This window comes from Venturia canescens, chromosome 4 (genome assembly GCF_019457755.1).
Source record: "Venturia canescens isolate UGA chromosome 4, ASM1945775v1, whole genome shotgun sequence".
Lineage (NCBI taxonomy): Eukaryota > Metazoa > Arthropoda > Insecta > Hymenoptera > Ichneumonidae > Venturia > Venturia canescens.
The window spans coordinates 23,673,661-23,691,480 of NC_057424.1; the positions used below are offsets into that span (position 1 = coordinate 23,673,661).

General features: G+C 35.9%; 3 protein-coding genes across 13 annotated transcripts in view; 2 read left to right on the forward strand and 1 right to left on the reverse strand.

Annotated features, from left to right (window-relative positions):
* Positions 1 to 1,080: 1,080 nt before the first annotated feature.
* On the forward strand, positions 1,081 to 5,405 carry LOC122408758 (FAST kinase domain-containing protein 4). 3 transcript variants are annotated; one of them, XM_043415762.1, is made up of 11 exons: positions 1,081 to 1,240; positions 1,392 to 1,542; positions 2,295 to 2,768; positions 2,856 to 3,005; positions 3,106 to 3,351; positions 3,429 to 3,573; positions 3,730 to 3,822; positions 3,900 to 4,061; positions 4,170 to 4,245; positions 4,342 to 4,555; positions 5,111 to 5,405. In XM_043415762.1, exons 2-10 carry the CDS (start codon positions 1,402 to 1,404, stop codon positions 4,544 to 4,546), a joined length of 1,692 nt encoding a protein of 563 aa, XP_043271697.1. In that variant the 5' UTR covers positions 1,081 to 1,240; positions 1,392 to 1,401; the 3' UTR covers positions 4,547 to 4,555; positions 5,111 to 5,405. The 3 variants fall into 3 exon arrangements, with proteins under 3 accessions (XP_043271697.1, XP_043271698.1, XP_043271696.1); XM_043415763.1 differs by having other exon boundaries at positions 5,166 to 5,405; XM_043415761.1 differs by lacking the exon at positions 5,111 to 5,405 and having other exon boundaries at positions 1,082 to 1,240; positions 4,342 to 4,611.
* A 180-nt stretch (positions 5,406 to 5,585) lies between these two features.
* Positions 5,586 to 7,969, forward strand: LOC122408760 (zinc finger protein 830). The gene is made up of 3 exons (XM_043415775.1): positions 5,586 to 6,495; positions 7,041 to 7,658; positions 7,751 to 7,969. Exons 1-3 carry the CDS (start codon positions 6,392 to 6,394, stop codon positions 7,890 to 7,892), a joined length of 864 nt encoding a protein of 287 aa, XP_043271710.1. The 5' UTR covers positions 5,586 to 6,391; the 3' UTR covers positions 7,893 to 7,969.
* Positions 7,970 to 8,302: 333 nt separating this feature from the next.
* LOC122408759 (uncharacterized) overlaps positions 8,303 to 17,820 on the reverse strand; it is a 36,424-nt gene continuing 26,906 nt past the window's right edge. For 7 of the 9 annotated variants that reach the window (XM_043415766.1, XM_043415768.1, XM_043415769.1 and 4 more), the window contains one exon: positions 8,303 to 13,869. In XM_043415766.1, coding sequence (XP_043271701.1) covers positions 13,709 to 13,869 — 161 coding nt within the window. In that variant the 3' untranslated portion in view covers positions 8,303 to 13,708. The remainder of the gene's footprint in view (positions 13,870 to 17,820) is intronic. The other 2 variants (XM_043415772.1, XM_043415774.1) reach the window with 1 other exon arrangement.

A 17,820-nucleotide genomic window follows, 5' to 3' on the forward strand; every position in this document is an offset into this window, starting at 1 on the left:
GAAAGAGAGCCGCGTCAATCGAGCTCCCCGATGTCTTTCCGGCTCACGTCAACGGTACGTCAACTCTAAATGGAAATGTCTTAATTATCTGGCTCTCTTATATAGGAGTCTGAAAGTGCCCCTGGGCAACTCGGAACTGTTACAAAAAACGATCCCTCGCGTATTATACGCCCCGAGAGCTTGTGAAACACCGCGGCGGCGAACAGTGCACAGTGCCTGTTTGTTATCAAGCAGATCGCCTTTTGTGTATGTACTCGAAACTCGAATAAATGCCACTTCCATCAAGTGTTGATAAGGTAGAAACGCAGGGTAGGCAAAAAATATGCCACACGCGTTTTATCTTGATACGATAAACATGTTCGAGTAAACCGGTGCTAACTTTACAGGTTTCTAAATATTCGATCGCACTCTGTTAACGAGGGTTAACGTGATCTATCAGTTGTTCAGTCGGTAAAAATCCTGCTACACGTTTTATTCCGAGTAGGTTGATATTTGAAAGAAAATATGAGTTACACGCTATTCTCATTTATTAGAGATCAAGGTGTAACTTTTATTTTTCTCAAAAAATCAAGGATGTCCGAGTAAAACGTGTAACCATTTTACAGCTATCTCTCTCGCACTCACTCAAGCACCACGCAAGTGATAGAAGAAGAGAATGGCTCAGTATAGACTCGAGTTCGAGTGATGAAACTGAGAAAATCGACTGAATATGATGAACAATGGAATGTATAAGTTACTAGCACAAACGACGAGTCAAAAAATTTTTATTCGATTGTCGATTTTCCGAAATACTTACCTAGGACAGCCGATTCCCGGTACGAAATTTCTAGCTTCTCTCTTGTTGAAAAACTTGCAGGAACACTCATTATTGTCTTTGGGTCATGTAAAGAGTTGATTGATGAAACGAAAGCATCCGTTCGCTACGGGAAAAACGATAAGTTAATAAAAAATTCAACGGATAAAGGCATGAATGCAAAATAATAATCGTTTTGTGTGGTAAATTGGAAACGGGCGCCATTGAAAGAGGGGTAGTGTTTCCTTCTTTTCGTCGCTGCGTGTCTTGTGTCTTGTCCGCTCACAGCGCACTCTAGCATCGAAAACTGATTCCGCCGTGGGACGGCAAAAAAAGAGATGTTAGCCGCCTAACCTAAATATGAACTCGTGAAACAATCAGAAAATATCGGGATAATATTAATTATTTAAAGTTTGATAATAGCTCTTTATATGTTGTCAACTTATTGTAAGTAATAGCAAACAATACGCAATTCATTAAGCAATCGGTGAATATTTATTTGATAGTGATACGGCTGGTGTTGGAAACTTGAATTTTTTTCATTCACCCACAAGTATTATATTTTACATCGATTATATAAATAAGGATTTTTAAACAGTTTATTAGAGATGCTTAAACTCAGTGGAATCCGGCGAAATGCGTCCTCCAGACTTGCACCAATGTCAGCATCCTGGCAAAAACCTCTTCAAAAATTAAGCGCAGCTTGCTCCGGTGCTGCAAATCTCAGTCCCAAGCTTGCCCAAACCAAGGTACATTGTCAGTCGAATATCATTTTCAATTTTTCCCACGCCCCAGTAGCGTATAATTAAATGCATAATTTTCCCTGTTGTAAATTTATGCGTAACTCAATTCAACTCTGACGATTTTGACAAATAACCTGTGATTATTTATTAATTTAAAACACCATTCCCTTCAGTTACAAATATCAGTTTTATAGCCCTTTCTATTATTGATAAAACCAGAATGTTGCAGCATATATATTTGAATATTTTTTATTAATTATAACAATAATAACCATTCTTTTGCTAATTTGGAGCAATGTTTTATGTTCCAAAAAATCCTATTACCAGCACCTATTTGTCAGAGAAAATAGTCATACCTTTGACACGATAAATCACTAAATTTTTCTTCATTCTATTACAATACAATATCAAAAAAGCTTATTTAGTTTAGAAAACATAATTGCAATTGAAATGGATACCGCATCAAAATAAATGTTTGAATTAAAACGATCAATTATTGAGTTTTGATCTATCACAGTATCTGACTACAAAGATGACAAATAAAATTTGAATAAATATTTCATCAATGTTCTTAAATGTACTATAAATCAATTGATCTATATTGCAATATAAACAGCGATTTATAAACTGGAACAATCAATGGAGAAGTTTTACATCGAGTAGAAAAATTCTGGAGTCAAGAGATTGTAAAGAGCAGCTCCAACATTGTCCAATCCTCGTGTAAATACAAATATTTATATCAAACTTTTCTATTACAGGTAGATAAACCACGAGCAAAGGGCTTGAAAAGTGAAAAGAAAGAAACTCCACCATCGAAAAATCTTTTGATTCAAACAGCATTAGATGCCCTAAAAGTGTCAGGTTTCCAATCACAAGATACAGGAACGGAGGAGGCGACGATAGAACGAATAAAAGCTTCGACGACTGTGAGAGGTTTATTAGAAATGATTGATGTTGAAACCATCACGGCTGAGCATGCTCGTACTACAGTAACGATCTTGATGGATTGGGTTAACAATGGCAAAGCCAAACTCAGTGATTTTGATCTAGACAGTAGGTTCCTACATCTGTGCGATTTAATTGCTCAGTCCAAACCATCGAAGCAACAAACTCAACCAAGGAAACTCAAAAGTCATGAATTAAATCATGAATTGAGTCTTATGTACGGTCTGAACGACATTGATGACGTTATAAAAGAAATTTCCAACGTATCAATCAGCCACATGATCCAGGTGAAATTTTCTTTTGTTTTTTTTTTATCCAACTGAAAAGTCCTTCCTCATTTAATCTGAGCTTTCTCGCCCGGATGTTTACTTAAGGTGATGAAACGATTGGCCCAACAAAAAAGGCGTACGACGCCGTTACTCACGTCACTCTGCTATGACATTAGTCGATCAAAAGATGTACTAAACATCAAACAAGCTTCTGATATTTTGTATAGTATGGCTGTGCTCAATTATTCAGACGAGGTGAGAAAAAAAAATAACTTATGACTTGGATTTGTTTTCATGCAGTTTTGGACGATTGTAAAGATGATTCGACTGGTGTGATCTTTCTTTTCGATTCCAGGCATTGTTAGAAAAAATTTCAAACGATATCATTGGTACGATAAACACAGTCAACAAAAGTCCAATAATTGGTTCGATCGTGACATCACTCGGAATTCTCCGTTATAAAAATACGAAATTGATGGACGAATTATCCACTTGGTACATGAACAATTCGAAAGATGTACGCCGCCAAGATTTGTGCTCGTATTTTATAACCCTAGCGATGCTTGGTCACATACCTTCCGAGTCTAAGAAAATAAAGAAGGTACAAATAACGATAAAATCAAATTTTCTTGAATATTAAATCAATCGACTAGTCAAAATGTACAATATTTTTATCAGATAATTATTGATCCGTTGGAAGAACGTGACATGCCGAGACCTACTGATTGGCTCAACGTTGTTTGGGCATGGACGATTTTACAGCTCGCAGAGAACCGGCACATAGAATCTATATTAAACAAAGCTTTCGTCGCCAAAATAGCGAGTGCGTATTATTTATCATGAAAAAGTTCAGCAGCCCGAACTCTTACAGCTCTCAATATGTCCTTACCCCTGTTGCTCTATATCGATAATTTAACAGATTTTTTAAGATCCATTCGTTATTGAGATTACTAATGGCCAGGTTATCTGTACATTTTAGTTGACATAGAAACACCCAATGTTTTTATACCAAGACATCGCAAACTGCTAGTCATCAATGGAGCTGCTCAGTATTTGACTACGAATTATAATGGTAACCAATCAACTTTAAACACTAACACGTCAAATAGAAATCTTGCAATTAAAATACATTTATCTGAAAAATGTTAGGACCGCTTTTGGAAGAGAATTCTCAGACATTCGCATCTATGGTTCAGAGATCAAAAGAAAAACAAATGTTCACACAGTCGGTGACAGTCGCACTTGCAGAGATGTTTCCTCCCCCCGAATACATGAAGGTTAACGTTGACTTGGGTACGGGTTTTCTAGTGGGTAAGTTGAACCAAATTTAACATCATCCCGCAGCTCACTTGGCGTATTTTATTTTCTCATTGAGGGAGACTCAAATCTTCAATTCTTCTCCACATCACTTGTTTTCAGATACTGAAATTTGTATAGACAGCAACGGTGATCGATTACCCGTTGCGAGTGATTTAAAGACAACAAAAGGCTTCAGGTACGTGTGAAAATCTAAAGAAATTTCCATCGTAAATATTGTGAATCAGCAGAAACCAATTTTAAATTGCGCTTGATGTGTTTTCGGAAATTGTAGGATAGCCGTGATGTCACTCAGTTATAACGATTTTTGTCGAGGCAAACATGATCCCATGGGCTTTTACGAATTTTATTTCCGAATCCTCGAGGCTAAAGGATATAAAATCCTTTCAATTCCGTACACGGAATACAGCACGCAAGACGAAATGTCTTCACGGATATTATACATAAGAAACCGTATTAAAAAAATGCTCGATAAATAGTCCAACCTGGTTAGTACAATATGAACGAATATCATATAAATTTAATAAAATACGGTTCGAAAATATCTTTGTTTATGTTTCATCAATAATTACCTATGAATCACTTTTTCGAAGTTCAAACATTTTTGCCATGATGCTTCCACGAACATAAACTCAAATTCTTAAATATTTTTGTCAATTTCTGACAATTCACCAAATTTTACAGGAATTTTTGGAAATCGAAAAAACATTCAGTATTCACTGCTTTGGAGAGAAAAATTTCAATTAGCGGAGTGAAGTAAACTCTCCAAGCAATATGGCGGGAATTCTTTCGATTTTACAAGTTTAGCTGTTAATATTCCCCTTTCATTATCGAATTTATCACATTGCCAAAACACGTGGTTCGGATCTTCTTCTGCTTTTCCACAATCACACAATCAAATTTTTTAAACTTGCTTTTAAGGAGGAGTGCCCGCTTCGTAATCTATTATTAGATACAATTCCTCTCCTACATAAGTCAAGCTTATCAAACCACCGACGCGTATTTTGCTTATAATAATATCCAAAGTATTTTTTTCCTTTTAGACCTGATGATGCCAAACACCATTCGTGAAATTCCGCATTCTTTAACATTTTCCAGTGAGCGTGTCTCTTCCTGACATGATGGCTTCTTTTGCTGCAGTATCGGCGATTTCATTTAACTTAACCCCTCGGTGACCGGGGATCCAATAAAACTTCTTTTCCACTTTGTTTTAAATCTTCGAGATTTTCTTTAATGGAGTTATTCAAGTATGAATATCGATGTACTTGAGGAGAGCCCGCGAGAGATTCGAGGACGCTTTTGGCATCGGAAAATAAATAGCGAATTTACGCGCGTCAATTGTTTTAACAATTTCCAAAGCCTCCCCAATCGCCATTGTTTCTGCCGTATATATGGACGCATATTTCGTTGCTCTAAACATTTTGGTTTCGTTATTGTCTTCCCTAAAAATTGAAAATCCAACGAAAGGCTTATTTTCCATTTTGGATCCATCCGTGGAAAGGACGATCGATTCTTCCAAGGCTTCCTTAAATTGCTCTTGAAATCCCTTTTCACAGTCTTTCATTAATTGTATCTCTTTTCCTTCTTGAAATGAGAGTCGTACTCATAGCTAAAACAATGAGGTTGCGGAGATTGCGCAAATAAGAAGCTTACGCGATCGAGATCCTGAAACGTTTGAACTATTAACGGTTTATCTCCTCGATGTACTACTGTAGGATTCTCGAATGATTCACACAACTTCTCCAGCGAGGGTATAATCTTGTGGCCAGGGTTTACCAACACTCGTGTTAAATAATTTCGACATAAATATCTAAACCTTATATCTAGAGGAGGTTCTTTGGCTTCCGCAATAATCACATTTGTTGGTGTGGATTGTCTAAAACCCAACGCAATACGCAAGGCCTTATACTGTATCCTATCCAATTTTATCATTTGGGCTCTACTGCATTTGTGAAACAAAAATGCTGCATATTCAATGCGTGATCGAATTAGAGCTATATATAATCGCATTAAAAGAGTGGGATCTGCCCCCCACCATGTGTGTCCTAAACTCTTTAGTATTTTTATTGGATTCTGGCATTTTTTAACAATAGACGAGATCTGAGGATTCCAAATTAAATTGATTTCCCGCGTTTCCTTTTTTCGTCATCGAACGCCATCTGATGAGAAATAATAAAGTTTTGAAAGTGATACCAACTGATCCAAATTCAGACTGTGTCTTACGCTCTTACCAAGTTGCTAACTAACGCCTTTGCTCACGCCAAGTTTCGACGTTTGTCAGTGATAACATTTATTGCTAATATAAATAATTGAATTGAATAAAAATGTCGATGAGAAAAAAAGTGACGCAGGGGGACCTGAGAAAAGCTATGAACGAAGCTAAAAAGAAAGTTACCTCTGTAAAAAAAATCGAATCTCCACTGGCAAAATATCCTTTTTATCGTCATTTGAAATTTTAGGTTATATTTACATGTACACATTCATCATGTTCGATAATTGTATAAACAATATTTGAAGTGTTTTACGGAGTGTTTACGGATATTAGGAAAAAAAGAATATTTGTCAAAATGTTTGATTTTATCAAATGAATTGTATAAAAAAATTATTCGGTTACACAGTTCAAGCGAATGAATCGGAGGAACCAAATAAAGTTGTCAGCTGAATTGAAATATTTCCTGAAGAACCTGCAATCGTTTCTTTCAATGAATATCTAGCGGTTCTTGCTAAGAAAAAATATGAGAGAGAAACCCAATGAAATTGATAAATCTTGTTCATCATCAGACTACTGGGAATAAAATACATAATTTTTCATGATAATGGAGCTTATTGTAGCCAGAGTTATTGTTAACAGCTTCAATTTCTTTAGAATCATGATTATGGTTCCAAATTATTAGAACGTGGCTCATATTTTATCTGTCCTGTTCAGAATTATATTGAATTATGCTAAAATAACGTTTCTTAACCAAAAAATACGTATACCGAAGCAGGACAGCTGATGTGCATTCTCTGCAAATCGATAGTGCGTAGCGAAGTTGTATGGCCCATACATTTGAATTCCAAAGTACACAAAGAAAATATAGATAAAGCAAAGAGAAGTGTTATGGCAAAAGAGAGTAACCCTCGCATATGTCCTGCCAAAAGGCCAATTTCTCCGAGTATGGAAAGTTACGGAACCAAAAAGGTAAAGGGCATATTGAAAAACACAACTGTAGAGAAAAGCGTCCCAAATTTGCCATCGGATTTTTTCGACAACTCGTCAAACGTGATAGGCGCAACTTCATGGGTCTCGGAAAAGTCAGAGATTCCAAAAGTAGAAAAACCACGAGAGGGAGGAACAAGAGAGGCTCAAGAAGCCAAGGATGAGACACACGCAGCTTCCTTGCCAGAAGGGTTCTTCGACGATCCTAAAATGGACGCAAAAGTGAGAAATGTCGATTACAAAGATCCCATTGAGGAAGAATGGGACAAGTTCCAAAAAGAGATAAAAGAGGAAGCGGCGCAATCTGCCCAAATTATTGCTGATGATCAAGAGGAAGCAACTACAGTGCGACAGCTCGACGAAATCGAAGAACAAATGAGGAATTGGAATAGGTAAAAATACCAGTTTTTCAATATCTTGTAATAAGGAATGGAAAAAAAGTAAACAGGCTTGACTAAAATTAAAAAACTGCATACTTTTCCAGAGTAATGGATTTCGTGAAATTAAAAGATCAGGTCCGAACGTCCGAGAGAAAAATGGATTGTATAGGTAACGAGGAATCTAGTGACGATGACGAGAACTATGATGAATTTTTAGACTGGCGTGCTAAAAATTCTTATAAATAGTTTTTTATTATTTATTGAATCTTTAAAGTGTACATTAAAAAATGAAAACCGCTAATATACTATATTTGTAGATATCACGAGAATGTAGTATGGCTTATTTTTTCCCAATATCTTCAGTACTCCATTTGAGTTCAATTCCTCTCCGATACAGGTTCAAAGTCTTGTCAGCAGAATGGTGATGCTCAAATTGACTTGCACACAAACTCCAAAATTTTCAAAAACCAAATTGACTTACGGTTCAAATTAAATGAATTCCGATGCAGGAAATTTTATCCAGAACATTCTGTCTCAACCGAAAAGAACTCAATCCATCTTGCAGGAATTAAAAAAAAATTTTTACATCATCATCGTTTCTATCGTATCGTTAAAAAGGACTGGATACTATTGGTTAAGCAAGTAAATGGTAAAGCTCGAGGTATTATATGATTTTTATTAAAATGAATTCAAGATCAATAAGTTTCCAAGTACAATGTAGTAAGAGTTTTGGTACAATAACATATATAATTTGTAAGCTAAATATGTTATCGTAATATGAAATGTATAGAATATAAAGGCTATAAAGTTGACTAAGCCGGCACTAGATATATTTTATAGTTATTACAGACGTTATACTTTAATCATAGAGAATTAAGTCAAAAATTATTCAAGTATTTAGTCATATTCACTGCACACGCGCAACCCCTTATAAAATATTACGTGAATGCAAAGAAAAAACAAGAAGATGGCTGCGTTTTCCTCATTATAACCGTAAGTATATTAAATGCTCATTCCGTTACACGTGAATTCAATCTATAAATACATACAAAGGTGAAATATTCCATGTGTATTCACTTATATATTTATTACCTCAAAGGCAATGTTTTTCGGTGAGTAAATGATTTTTTTTCACGACTGCCCCAAAGCAAAATTTGAGATAAAATGAAGAAACGGTATGGATAAAAGATATTCTCTCTCTAAAGATGATCGAAACTCTGTTATATTATTCATAAATTACGAGCTAAATTTCAAAGGTAATGCAAAAACGAAGCGATGGAGGTTCTTTGTTGATTAGGTACACGTTGTTCTGATTGAGAATAATATATTCTTTTGCGTAACAAGAGACTTTTCGTTTTTTTCCTTATTTCCGTCACTTGGTGAATCTGACAGAAGTATATAGCATCTTTTTATTTCTGTCAAATCATCCCCTTAATTTTTCATCCGATCACTAAATATTTCTCCTGACGCGAATCAAAATCATCTAATTTTCTGCCTACTATTTTGATTCTCACGAAATGAGAGAAGATCGTTATTCTGCGTTTGCACGTGTGCAAACGAGAATCTGATGCAAGATAGCGACCGATAAATTCATTTTTTTCATTCTCACCCTTTTTACTTTCCCAAAAATGCATTATCGTTAATGATGCATCATCAGTATATATCTGGCACAGATAATCATCATGCTAACCGCGGTTATCGCTCTAAAGCTGAAGGAGGCGTTAATTTATTTCTTTCTTATTTTTTCATTTATAATACGTCACATGACGTAGTATGATTATATAACAATAGTGTTATGATAATTTATGATTGTGTATCCACGAGATTTGTTTTTTCGTTTTGCTTTTTTTATTTATCTGAATTTGTGATCAACGTCTCACCTGCGTATGCTTTGACAATCGATATTATTCACGCAATTTATTTAAAAAACAATCGGCAATCGTTAACACAACGTTCCTCGTTGATGATTTCTTCGTTTGTTTTCTTTTCCTTCACGAGTAGCGTCGAAGGTGCACTAATTATACTTTGTACACGCGGGTAGGCCTAGCACTTCCCCATTGACTGGACTACCCGTCGTCTACTCAGTTCGCACCTTTGATTCGCGTCGTTGTTTTCATTCGTGTTTTCCACGTTTTTAACCTCGTTGGCAAATGTTGCTGATTGTTAAACTCGGACGAAAATCTTATGTTTTTCATCTTGTCTCCATTTATAATCGTTAGGACGTATATTAATAATTATTAAGGAAAAACGACAGTTCAACACGAGGAAATATCTCATGGACGATTTATCGTGTTGCGACATCATTGGCGCTTTTTAGCTACTAATAATGGTAAAAAAAAAAGACCCGCCACACATGACTCGCGTAGTAACAGCTTGCGCAAGGTTCAACAATATCGCACACTCTCTTTGTCCTTATAAGTTTGTTTTCCTTCATTTCCGTCGTGTCATATTTCGAGCGATATTTTCAGTTCGTTATTATTATTATTATTTAATGGCTCACGCAAGGTACATTCAGCAAGTGTAGCAGATAGAAATATTCGGAGATAACGTTTGAAAAATGGTTAATTATTTTTTTTTGAGTTATTTATGTTTTTTTAGAAAAGGAGTGTATACGAAGTGTTTTCATGTCCGTGTGTGTCTCTTTTTCGGGCAGAGCGTGAGGACAACTTTATTCGTTTTTTTTTCTTTTCCAACATCAGAGCGAATATTCGCGCCTGACGCTTTGTGCTCTAAAAAGGTAAACCCAAAGAATTCTATCGGTATATACATACATATATTTTTATGCTCGAGTTTTTATGCACTTTCGTTTATACCACGGTTGAGTAATAATGCTGTCGCGCGAGTTTAGAGGAGGCTACAGAAGCGATTTATTTCTCGTTTCGGTTAAATCCTACTCGATTGTTTTAATACCCAAATTCGGGTCTGTAATTGAGATTATTCATTCGGACGCGATTGTGTCAAATTCTTTATAATGTTCATCATTGAGCGCTGTATTTCGATCTCTTTACCCTCACTTTTGTTTCTCCATTCGTTATTTTAATAATTTTCGAGCCCCGTCAACTCAACGTGGCGAAAATCGAACCCGATCTCAAAATGGAAATCTTCCCCGAATTTCCTTTCAAGATCGAGTCAAGTCGCACCATCGAAGGTTTAACCTCTCCGACACTCGGTCCATCAATCCCAATCTTCCAACCAAAAGCCTTTTCTCATTCATTTTTTATTTCTCGTATTTATTTAATGGACAGAAAATGATGTGCTATCGTGCTCTTTTGCTTCAGATTATCAATACTACTTCCTTGCGGCCTTCTTCCCAATAATTAATGCGTTTTTTCTTCCCTATGTTCACTTCGCCTACATCGATTTTTAACCTATAATACAGTGTCGTCACGTCTTATGGGGTAATTCTCGTTAATCTTTTTTTTTTTTGTTTTTTTTTTCGTTCTTTTTTTTGCTTACGTAGCTTATAATCACAGAGTAGCACAATAACCGCCTAGGCGTTATTCGTACGCTAAACCTACTCGATAGATAAATTTTTTTTTATTCTTTTTTTCATTTGTTTTTTTTTCTCATTGTATCGATTAGATGTGAAATAGGGCCAAGCTTCGTCGAGGGTGGGCAGAGAACGACGATCATTGAATAATGTTTTTCAGATTCTAAAGTTTAAATTAGATTTTTTTCATGTTTCCCTTCTCATAGAGAGGCACAAAATTGCCGAGAGTTACTTCGGCATAGAGTGCTATTTATTATTTTAATGCTGCTTTATTATTGTAATTAATATTATTATTTGGGTTTGTTTTTTTTAAATTTTTTTATTATTATTCATTTATATTAGTATCGAAGATTATCTCTGGTTAGATTTTATTTTCGAATGAAAATCACGATTATAACAACGCTAGACGATAATTTTAAAATCTTTTTGATTAATTTTCGTCGAGATGAAAAAAGACTCGTTTCTATCGTTAATCAGAGGCTATTTTTTTCATTCTTACGGATTCTATTTATCACGCGTGATTAGCTGAGCTAGTTTGGTGCGAAGTTTATCATCGTTTTGCAAAGTTTGCTCTCCTTTTTATTTATCATCACTATTGTTATTGTTATTATTGTTGATCAGCGAGCACTACATCGCATTTGGGCGTTTGGTCACTCGCTCTAATTATTTTATTTATTTATATATATCTACCTTTTTATCGAATGATTATTTAAGGCGAACTTCCGCTCTGTCGATTTTTTCGTCCTTCCTTTATTCTTCTTACTCGCGAAAGTGGCTCGAAATTTTTCATAAATCATTACGATTCGTTCGACGCTCTCGCTTCTGATTTTCACTTGTTTTACGTCACACTTATTTTTCTTATGTTTTACCGAATTTCATTATTTTCAATGTAATTTTGACTTGCGCTCGGAATCGATGCCCCCAGCTTCCGCTCGGCGATCTTTTTTCCGCCGATGCTCTTTTTCCCCATTTTTTTCTCGAGCAAGTCTGCTTTTTTGTGTTCCCCTTAAGGGGCGGGGGGCAAAAGTATGTCGAACTTGAAATTTCCCATTCACCTTCGGTTTCTCTCCGAATTAATTGTTTTTTCTTTCTTTCTTTTTTTTTTTTTGCCAAAACACTCGATACGAAAAACCTTCTCATCTGGTCCCATTCGTTCACGCGGGACACCTTGCTCTCGATAAACCATTCGCTTCTGCTTCTCAATTTTCTTTTGTTTCCTCAATTATTTCGATTCGATTTATCAGAGTGCACAGAGATAGTATCCGATTCCATAAAGTACGAGAGCTGCTTTTGCTTTACAAAAAATTTTGCGTTCCGCACTCTAATGGATTGTCGATTGTTTTTTTCTTTCTCTCTCTCTTCTCTCTCATTTGCTCACTCGCTCCCCAACGATGACTCGAATTTTCGAGCATCGAAAAATAATTGATTTTGCAAGAGAGAACAGACCCCATCGAGGAAAGTTTACGATTTTTTCCATACTAATTACGACTGTTTTATATTTATTCGTCTATTCATACGTATATGTATATATATATAAACTCACATTTCTATGTGTATATATATGTATATATACATGAATTTTTATCAATGGACCCTAATGAAAGCTTGTTTGGTCCGAGTTCCTCTAGAATTTGCTAATGAGTGATGGGCGCTAAGGAAAAAAATGAGCTCTGTTTCTGCTTTTACTTCGACCTACCTTTTCTTGTTTTTCTTTTATTTTTTTTTCTTTACTTTTCCTTTTACACACAAAAATGTTTCTTCTTCGATATCGTTTTTCGAGACTATCGGACCGGATGGAATTTGCTTCGTAATTTTCTATCTTCAACGTCATCCTGTAATTTTTCCCCATTGCGAAACACTTTTTTATATTGGATCTTGGTAAAAAAAAAGAAAAGAAAACATTAATAAGAGGGTGCTATAGGCACAGGAATATCGCAGTAGAGCGTTACAAAGTACGTTCCGTTATTTTCTTATATTATTCACGAAACGTCGTCACTCTCCTTCGTGAGACTGTTAATTAATGTAATTATTTTTATTATCGAGATTTTCATCTCTTTTTATATAATTATTTTTCCTTCGTTATTTTCGTTTAATTTTTCAGCGGTTATCGATACACGACCTCGTATATGTTTTTTTGTAATAATAGTAACAATGATTATATGAGTTTTGAAGATCGACAATGAATAATTGTGGCTCGAAATAACTATCGTCGCTACAATATTAAACGTCGTTTTTCATTTCGAATCAACAAGGAATTCAACATCAATCATGATTATCTATTATTTTCAAATGACAATAATAATAATCATCATTACGAAAACGATAATCGATCCATTATTGATTATCAATAATCATCATATTCATTGCTGTTATTATCGTCAAAATTTTCATGCTTTTTCGTATATATGCATATGTAGAATTGTTTATGAACGCGATAGTCGTGACTTTTGTATTTTTCGGTATTTCTTTGTTTTGCTTCTACTTTGTCAACACCTTCGTCATAGTGTTTAATGTGGTATCCTACGATTGCGGATGAAGGGCTCGATCGAGAGAACGAACTCTAGAACGAACTCTACGCCTTCGCATCGAGGATTTCGACGGTTACGTTTTCTTGCTGTTGATTATTGGACGCGTTGTTCGTGTGATTCGGCGGCGATTTGTTTGACCTCGTTGATGCTGCTGATGCGTTACCACTACTTCCACGACTTCCTCGACGGGATCCTGGATGAAAACCTGGCAATTAGTTCCCTTGGGTGACTTTCAAAGTTTCTTTTCATCGATACTGAAGTTTGCACCTTCGAAATGCGAGGATTTTTCAACTACTGTTTTTCCCTGCTTCGATACTTTTTCTCTTGTGAACAATTTTTCATTTTCAATATTTATAAACGAAATGACCAAGCGAATTTTAAGATTTAGGATTCTCCTAGTTCACAGAAAACAACGGTCCAAACTTCAATATTTTTTTACTGTCAAAAACTAAAATCGCGCAATGAGTTGACCACGCACAACAATGCTTTCGTTAAATATAGCCCACCAGTGAATCAAAGTTTTACTTCTTCGCGGACCTCAGTTACGATTAACGAAGATGCCCGAAACTATAATGGCAAAACAGCTGAAGCATCGGCGTGTCGAAATTTCTGTTGAATTTTAATCTTTCTTTGAGCAAGTTGAACTCACTATTCAACGAGAATTATAAAGTACTGATGTCTCATAAGAGATTTTAACGAACTCATTTTTTGTGGGGTCTGACACAAGAGTGTTTGGTTCGTTGGTCCAGTGTTTTTTTGAAAATCGATCGATCGCAAATTTAATATTTGCACGAGCAGATTAAATGAGCAGCAACATTTTAATGTGAGCCACATCCACGGAGGAAACGAATTCCTTTTGTAAAGTAAGAAATATATTATTTTTGAAGAATCTTCAAAGTATTTCAGCCACAGATTACAAACAGCAGAGCATTTTTTAAATTTTATGACGCTGAAGTTTCCAACATTTGAGTCCAACGAAATGATCGAAAAAAAACTCTCAAATAATTCCAGTAAATCTCCAATTTTCTTCCCTGCCGAATTTCCAATTCGTTATTTTTTAAGCCGCATCAATAATTCGTGAAATAAAAAAATAATTAATTATAAATCTTTTTTTGTTCATTTCGTTGAACTCCAACGTTGCAAACTTCAACGTCGTTGAATTTTGGACTTTTTCGTCGCTTGAATTCTAAAAAGCTTTATGTGGATAGCGAAAAGTGATGCACGTGAGAACTATATTTCGTTTTTTTTTTTTCAAGTGTTATTCTTCATGTCAGACTAGCACTTACTGATAAGTGGAAATGTACTGTAAATCACAAATTTTCTTTCACTAATCACTCATTTTTTTCAGGCTTGCCCGAGCATACTTTACAATCATTTTTTTTTGGACTTTTGACTATGGTGGGTAGAACAATTCTTATTACTGCTCTTCGAATTAACGCTGCAAATTTAACAAATTTTTCGAGGTATGCAGCCAAACTTGGAGAAAAATTAATCCATCTCTGTTTGATTAAACATTAACAGAAATGGTTGCTCGAGACTTTGATGGAACCTCGAAGAAAAAATAATGAGAAAAATGACATCAACTCGGATTATTGTATCACGAAATGCGAATATCCATTAACGGAGAGGCCAATATTTGTCCCCCTGGAAATTTACTTCTCAGACGTCCCAAACACTTTTGTGCGTGCTCGCATTCTTTTACCAATAAACTGACTCCGACTAAGCAATTCTTCGCTAATCACAAAATCAAACAATCTTTCGATTGAACATTAAACTATAACTATAGTATAACTATTGTTATTTTTATCAATATTATACTCATATAAAACTGTACAAATGAATCAAGTATTAGATCAGTTGAAGTAAGTATAGCTGTAGTTAGTAGAGTCCACGCGCACACACACACGCCCGCACACTTATCCACAGAGAAACTCTGGCGTTTGCTATCAATAATTGCGTCAAAATAACGATTGAGAAACGTAGTTGATGCAATTATGTTATAAACTGAAAGCTACGTTACAATTGCAAAACGAAACATGACTACCTCAGGGCACAGTACGGTTGAAGGCAGAGAATAAATTGTGTTATAACGATGCATATTAGCATCGATCCATTAATTAACTAATTAACTCATATCACTTATTAATTACGTGTGAGAATAACAAAATATTCGATCCAAAATAATCCATGACAGAAAAGATTTATTCTCCGATACTCTGATATTCTTTTAACCCAACAAGCAGGCTCTCTTACGGAATTAGCGATAAGTAAAAACGAAAGTTCGATCTATTGAAGGTGAGTCAATAAAGGAATCGAGCTACGATGGAGTCGAATGAGTGAATGAAATTCTCTCGCCCTTGCACAACTGCCCTTGGTGGTCCGTTCCACTTCGAGTTTCTCTGCGTGTGTTTTTAATAAATTAATAAATAATATAATGTAGTACACAGTTTCTATCAAAACGAACCAAGGCAATACTTTGCTCAAAAGTATGGCAGGCACATGTTTTACTTCAGCAAGCAACTATTATCACGTGATTCATTCACTAATAGAGATAGAGAAAAATAAATGTACATGTATACATACGTAGATATATGCATATGTAATTCAGTTGAAGGGAAAAAAATAGAGAGAGAGCACAGTTAGTTTCGAGAAGTTGTCGAATGTTACACGCCTCGTGAGCGAAGGGCACAATAATGTAATAGAAAAAGAATAAACAAAACTTGTTTCCTGGACGTTGTCGCGTAACAAAAAAAAAACATTACCCGAGAGCTCCTTCGTTCCTTGAGTGATGCACGAGAGGGCAGAAGTAGCATCGACCCTGCTCCTCCTGCCTCTGCAGATTGTACAATCGAGAACTTTCGAGAATAACCATCACGAGGCTCGGTGAGAGTGTCTATTAGTTGTCTACGATGTAAGAAAGTAGTGATGACATGAGATTGAAAAAAAAAAAAAAAAACAAACAAACAAAAAAAATCAATGCCCAGCGAAATTGCGACCGCGGACGACTCGAGCTCTTGTAATCGAAAATGTGTCGAGTATTCGTCGAGATAAGGAGTCGCACGTTCCGTACAGTCGTTCCCAAAATACCGTCATTCCGTGACTACTTTTTCCATGTTTTTTCTAACCGACAAAAATCCTACTAAATTGCAATTGTTCGTTCACAATGCTAACGACAAATAGTAATGATGAAAAAATCATTTCAACGCTCCTCTCAAGGTCGCTTTAAATTATTTCGTTTTCGACGTCCTTCGCAACCGATGCGACGGAACTCGGGGGTAATGCAGGTCAGTTTGTGTCTTTTTTTTCTTATTACCAATCTTTTTTCGATCGGGGTTTATAATTTCGGAAAATAACCTCTCAGTATTCCGTAACGTTGAATATACTTTTAAGCACGACTGTACAATCGGTAGACTCTCAATTACAAAGTTGACGCTGCAGCCTCCATTGTTATAAAGTGTGTATTTTCCTTGATAATTATTTGTTTTCCCATAGAAAGGAGTTTTCAGTGGCTAAACAACGGGGTCGACGGATGAATATGACGGTTGACCCGAGGCTCTGTCTAATTGGACGGAAAAGACGCTCGAGATATTCCAGTTTTCGTGATAATTAAGATCCAAGTATGCCGGAAAGGTTATAAATGAATTTCCCTTTGTAAATGTTGACGAGTAGTTTTCTCCCTTGACCCTCATACCGTCGTCTCCAAGTTCTACAAGAATTGTGAAATTTAATAATGAAAAAAGTCAAGGCCCTCATCCGGAGACAATGAAAGCCTCAACTCAGTTTTCCCATTTTATCCGATCCGTCGTCGTGTTTTTACGAGTCGCCAAGACATTCTTGCGAAAGAACAAAAAACCGCCCGAAGAGGAACAAAACCCTTTCGAATATTCGGGCAACCGGTAAGGTCTGCTCGCGCGGCTCAATTTCGCATGCGACATCTCAGCCCGCGTCGATTGCCAAACCTTTTGGACAAACGAATATAAAGCACGTACGCGTGTGTTCAACAATGGCAAGGGAACGATGCTCACCGGCTTGTTCACACGATTTTTAGTCTTGGACTCAAATTATCGAACGTCGATAAGGTTTTGCTTTTCGTCGCACAAGCTCCTCGATGAAGATCGCTATGAAAAGTGTGACAGAATTAATTAAGGAGAGAAAG

Bases quoted from the DNA above. Each gene is read 5' to 3' on its own strand.
- LOC122408758 (XM_043415762.1), top strand. From the start codon at position 1,402: ATGCTTAAACTCAGTGGAATCCGGCGAAATGCGTCCTCCAGACTTGCA. The intron at 2,769-2,855 runs GTGAAATTTTCT...TGTTTACTTAAG, and splicing joins CAATCAGCCACATGATCCAG to GTGATGAAACGATTGGCCCA. The intron at 3,823-3,899 runs GTAACCAATCAA...GAAAAATGTTAG, and splicing joins TTTGACTACGAATTATAATG to GACCGCTTTTGGAAGAGAAT.
- LOC122408760 (XM_043415775.1), top strand. From the start codon at position 6,392: ATGTCGATGAGAAAAAAAGTGACGCAGGGGGACCTGAGAAAAGCTATG. The intron at 6,496-7,040 runs ATATCCTTTTTA...ACCAAAAAATAC, and splicing joins ATCGAATCTCCACTGGCAAA to GTATACCGAAGCAGGACAGC. The intron at 7,659-7,750 runs GTAAAAATACCA...ATACTTTTCCAG, and splicing joins CAAATGAGGAATTGGAATAG to AGTAATGGATTTCGTGAAAT.